Here is a 5,942-nt window from a genome sequence, read left to right as displayed (position 1 = left end):
TAACTTTTATAAAGAATATCTCTTTGGATTTGAGACTTTAGTCTTTGCAACTTTACAGATCTTCTTTATGCACCAAGAGCTTGTAACACTCCAAAGAGAAAGGAAAAATTGAAATAGCATCATATGACCCCTTTAAGTACTGTTTTATACAACATAGCTGAATGTGGACAGTGCTGTTCATCTCTGAAAGAGGTTTCAGCAGATTTAGCGTCTGTAACATCACACAGCATTGGTTCTCACATGTTACTGACTTTAAGATGTGCTGACATTTTAATGAATATGAGCACAGATGAGATTTGAGAGCAGTGGTGGTCGTGTTAATGAATGCTGTGAATTCCACAAAATAACTTCAGAACTTTAAACAACTGAATCACTTTTGTGTTTCAAATAAGAAAGAGTAAATGTGATAACAGAGTCTTCACTTTTGTGTGAATTATTCCTTATACTGTCTTTAAAAACACACAAATGGAATAAAAAATAATGAAACGTATAATATTTGATCTTAATATCTTGAATATTATGTAATTTGCATTGCACTCTTGTCGGGTCTTCCGGCCAGTTCTATCAAACCTTTACAATTAATCCAGAACGCAGCAGAAATTATATTTTTTTAATGAGCCGAAAATAATGCATGTCACACCTCTGTTCATCAGTTTGCACTGGCTGCCAGTAGCTGCTCGCATTAAATTCAAGGCATTAATGTTTGCCTACAAAACCACCACTGGCTCTGCACCCCTTTACCTAAATTCATTACTTCAGAGTTATGAGCCTCTACAAGCTTGCGTTCTGCAAGTGAACGGCGCTTTATTGTGCCATCTCAAAGAAGCACAAAATCACTTTCACATTAAATGTTCCCTCCTGGTGGAATAACCTGTTTTCATTTTATTTATTATATAATAAAAAAAAAAAAAACCTTGCTGCATGTACTGCGTTAAGCTAACTGAGACTTGTTATAGCACTTGCATATCATTGCTCTTTTATTGATTTTGATTGCTTCCATTGTCTTCATTTGTAAGTCACTTTGGATAAAAGCGTCTGCTAAATGACTAAATGTAATGCCATAATATATAGTCTGTGAATCCTATAAAACATTTGGGATCCACAGTGAATGATGCATGTCAGACCTCATTCTCATGGGGTCGACGCGCAGCATTTCCTTGTCTTTCTTCCAGTAGAGCTGCGGTGCTGGAGACGCCGTCACCTTACACTCGAGCCGCACGCCGTCGCCCTCCAGAACCCGCGAGTTCCTCATCTTCACCACAAACGAGGGAGGACAGAGCTGCTCCTGAGCTGAGGAGACACGCAGAGCATCTACAATCACCTCACAGAAGCTTTTTAGAAACCTGAAATACTCGCACACTCAGCACAGAGCGGATCTCGTGAATCATTTGAAGCAATTTATTGTTAGAAAAGTGCATCTATTGTGGTCTGCAAAACAATTCACAAAATACAACGTTCTTAACAAGGCATAAGGACCATTCCCACATACAGTATATTTGAATGTCCTCATCGTGTCTCTTGTTTCCTTTAACCAACTAAAATCAGTTTCTTAACAATCTCATTACGCAGGGAGGATGGAATGAAGGCCACATTTAACCACATAATCTGTGGTTAAAAAGTCTATCATCCCCAAATCCATGACAGCTGTCACTCAACTCTCTCGACCATCAGTGTTGGGAAGGTTACTTTAGAAATGCAATAGGTTACAGATTGCAAGTTACCCAGTTTAAAATGTAATAAGTAGTGTAACTATTTCAATTACTTTATTAAAGTAATGTAACTGATTACATTTGGTTACTTTTTGATTACTTTTCTAAATTTCTAATGAATATTTTCAACTGTCAGAATCATTCTGAAACATGTAAAGCAGGCAGAGTTAACCTTACAGTAGAACTCAACACTGATTACTGTCAGACTTCTCAAAATCCTTCATCACTTGAATTAAGATTATAATTATTTCATTTTAAAGCACAGCCACCACAAAATCAGACTTTAGCACCTCTTCTTACTTTGAGATCAATCTGAGGTTAAATACAGATTTGAAGTCATAAAATATTCAGATGTAACACCCTTTGTAATCGTTTTCATACGTAACTGTAATTTAATTACACATTTTTTTCTGGTAACACTTTATTTTAAGGTCTCCTTGTTACACATGTTACATGTACTTACTATTATAATAACAATAAATTATGCATAATTACATGCAAGTAACCCTAACCATGTAGTTAATTAATATTACTCAGTACTTAAATGTATAATTACACTGTAACAAGCACACCTTAAAATAAAGTGTAACCTATTTTCTCAGTAACTTTTTAGTAATTTACTTTGTAATTCTGTTACATGTAACTAGTAACTAGTAACTCTAATATGTAGAGAGAATTACAGAGGCGCATCTTTTTCCATCTAAACATTTAAATGTGGTTACTCTCTCAATCAACTCAAAGCTAGCCTGTTCACCCTGTTGAAAAAACCAGCATATGCTGGTTAGGTATGTTTTGACGCTGGGATGCTGGTTTAAGCTGGTCCTTTGCTGGTTTATGCTGGTCCTTTTGCTGGTTTATGCTGGTCATGTGCTGGCAAAGGACCAGCTTAAACCAGCATCCCAGCGTCAAAACATACCTAACCAGCATATGCTGGTTTTTTCAACAGGGAGAGAGGACTTTAATAAAAATGTTTTGAACTTGGGAGCATCATGCACTCCTCGTTGAATTCTGCACCAACTTCCACAAAACGTCAAGCTCCACTGATATTGTTGGTGCATATGGCAGCTTCAGACATGCAGATTTGTTGCATTAGGTGGTTATTGTTTAGTACTCGTGTGAAAAAACAAATCATGATCAAAATGATTAAAACATTCCATCATATCTAATATAACGAATGACGGTTTGCCATGCCAAAGTATTCATGCTTCTTCATTTTTTTGTTGCAACCTTATGCTAAAATGTTTTAAATTATTTTCACATTCATCTACACTTCACTCGATGCTAGTGACATTTTTTGTGACAACTTAAATGTATTCAAATGAAACGGCATAACTACATTGCTTAAGTATTCAAACCTATGGCACTTAAAATATAACCAAGCAGCTTTCCCGTTTTTTCTGGATCATCTTGGAGAAGTTTAGAGTTTGAATGGACTTGGAAAGGCGCACACCAGTCCATGTACTGTAGATGAAGAGATATTCAAAGTCTTTGCAATTGTATGCTGAGGAACGCTATTCTGAAATTGTTCAACAATTTGTACATGCAGTTTTTCACAGACTGGTGAACCTCTGCCTTTCTAAGATACTCTTTTATACCCAATCATGTTGATGAGCTGTTGCCAATCAGCCTAATTAGTTACAAAATGCTCCTCCAGTTGTTTCTTTTTTACTTTTCCAGCTTGTGTTGCCCCGTCCCAACTTTGTTGAGATGTGTTGCAGCCATCACATTCAAAATGACCTATTTTCCTTAAAATGGTACATTTTCTCAATCTGTTTTCTGTGTTCTATTGCGAATAAAATATGGCTTCATGAGATTTGCAGATCATTGCACTCTGATTTATTTACATTTTACACAGTGTCCTTTTTTGGGACAACTTTTTTAGAAATAGGGTTGTAGATTGATGTGATTTTTTTAAGCATTTTAGCATAAGGTTGCAATAGGACAAAATAAAAGGGCATGAATACTTTCACAAGGCACTGTATTTAAAAAAAAAAAAAAAATGCAACAAAAAGGAAAATTTATTCTTAATGTTATCCAGGTAACACAAGACTGCTCACCGATCACATCCAGACGCAGGGAGAAGTGGCTCTCTCCGGCACGGTTCTTCGCTACACATTCATAAACACCTGCATGATGAATAGTCACGATCTCAATGATGAAGGAGTGCACGCTTTTCTCACACACCAGCATCTTATGGTAATCATCAGGTCGGATGAGTTTCCCATCCAGATACCAAGAAATATCTGCCGTTGGCAAACCTACAACCTGCAGAAAGAAAGAAAAGCAAAACTTAAAAAAGCTAAAATGTTGGTTTGCGAAGATATTACTACAACCGTATTTCTGTAAAAGAATGCTCATAAACTCTAGACTCCTATTAACTATTATATACTATCTTTCACAAGGGACTGTATTTAAAAAAAAAAAAAAAATGCAACAAAAAGGAAAATTTATTCTTAATGTTATCCAGGTAACACAAGACTGCTCACCGATCACATCCAGACGCAGGGAGAAGTGGCTCTCTCCGGCACGGTTCTTCGCTACACATTCATAAACACCTGCATGATGAATAGTCACGATCTCAATGATGAAGGAGTGCACGCTTTTCTCACACACCAGCATCTTATGGTAATCATCAGGTCGGATGAGTTTCCCATCCAGATACCAAGAAATATCTGCCGTTGGCAAACCTACAACCTGCAGAAAGAAAGAAAAGCAAAACTTAAAAAAGCTAAAATGTTGGTTTGCGAAGATATTACTACAACCGTATTTCTGTAAAAGAATGCTCATAAACTCTAGACTCCTATTAACTATTATATACTATTATAATGTTATTTTCTGCATCAGGTTATAAATTCTGTTTTTTGTGTGTGTTATACTGCCCAGGACAGCTTCATTAATATTTCATCTTATCAGAAGCATTGGAGTAATATGTAAAACAAATGCATGCAAGGTGTCATTTTATTATATCAGTAAATGATAACCACCTTAAAATCAATCCTGCAGAATCGTCCCTCTTCAACAGAAAGATCTTGCGGCACTTGTATAAAACGAGGAGCAAAACACTTCTCTTGGATGGCCGAGGCCTCTGTACCGTCTCCTCCGGGACGATTCTTTCTGGACCTGTGCAAGAAAAGATGCAAATGAACTGAATGGGACAGAAATTCAACAAAACAAGCTCAATAATCAACACAGGCAGGGCTCAGAGCATTAGACGATCACCCACAACAAGCACAAAGTGTGTGTCTTAGATTGTGTCACTCAGTGTTTGATGCATTCACTAATGTCAGCCAGTGTTCATTCATCAACTCTAAAACATGTCAGAAGTGTTAGGTGTACATGCACGATAATAATATGAAAGCCTCCAAACTCCAAACTGATGCTCTTAATGCAAAGAGACATTTACCATATTCCTCCAGGCTGGAGACCTTCTGGAGAGCCTGGCTGTTAGGATAGTGCATGACATTTGCTTGAATAACATTACAAAATATGATAGACTCAAGCTTTAAAAGGTATTCTGCAGTTGCATTAAACGTCCAATAACTTAAATGACAATACCTGTGCAGGCTGTGAACTGAATGAATTTTCAAGATCAAATACTGAGGCGGCATTATCTGCTCCCAACAATCTTCTCGCCATCCGCTCCTCGTAAGACATCTTCTGAATGGTCCTCTGTTGAGGAGCTTTGTTCCGTAGCTTCTTTTCAAGGTCTTGTATGAGAGCATCTTTTGAGCCCTGAATCTCTTGATCTGTGGAGCGAGACACTGGTCGGGAAACAGTCTTCTTCAAGATCGGCTTTGGCAAGCTGTGAAAACAGTCCATGGGAAAAAAGTTTTTTCTTTTAAAGGAGTAGTTCACTCACAAATGCAAATTTGCTGAAAATGTGCTCGCCCTCAGGCTTTCCTAGATTAGGATGAGTTTGTTTCTTCATCAGATTTGGAGAAATGTAGCATTGCATCAGTGTCTCAGCAATGGATGCTCTGCAGTGAATGGGTGCCGTCAGAATGAGAGTCCAAACAGCTGATAAAAACATCACAATAATCCACAAGTAATCCACAGCACTCCAGACCATCAGTTAACATCCAAAAGCTGCATGTTTGTAAGAACTAAATCCATCATTAAGATGTTTTCATCTTCAAACTGTTGCTTCCGGCTAAAATACAAGTCCATAATCCATAATAACGCTTCCTCCAGTGAAAAGTGTTCTGGTCTGAATCAGTAGAGAAATCTGCACAG

The 5,942-nt window shown here is 37.4% G+C and overlaps 1 protein-coding gene across 1 annotated transcript in view; it reads right to left on the bottom strand.

Annotated features, from left to right (window-relative positions):
• LOC107724544 (myotilin-like) overlaps window positions 1–5,942 on the bottom strand; it is a 23,455-nt gene that overhangs the window by 5,426 nt on the left and 12,087 nt on the right. The window contains exons 10-14 of the mRNA XM_016533528.1: window positions 5,265–5,511; window positions 5,113–5,150; window positions 4,694–4,829; window positions 4,196–4,403; window positions 1,125–1,290 (exon numbers count right to left, since the gene is read on the bottom strand). Coding sequence (XP_016389014.1) covers window positions 1,125–1,290; window positions 4,196–4,403; window positions 4,694–4,829; window positions 5,113–5,150; window positions 5,265–5,511 — 795 coding nt within the window. The remainder of the gene's footprint in view (window positions 1–1,124; window positions 1,291–4,195; window positions 4,404–4,693; window positions 4,830–5,112; window positions 5,151–5,264; window positions 5,512–5,942) is intronic.

The sequence above is a fragment of the Sinocyclocheilus rhinocerous genome, unplaced genomic scaffold (assembly GCF_001515625.1).
Source record: "Sinocyclocheilus rhinocerous isolate Xijiao unplaced genomic scaffold, SAMN03320098_v1.1 scaffold1597, whole genome shotgun sequence".
Lineage (NCBI taxonomy): Eukaryota > Metazoa > Chordata > Actinopteri > Cypriniformes > Cyprinidae > Sinocyclocheilus > Sinocyclocheilus rhinocerous.
This window is presented reverse-complemented; position numbering and strand designations above follow the sequence as displayed.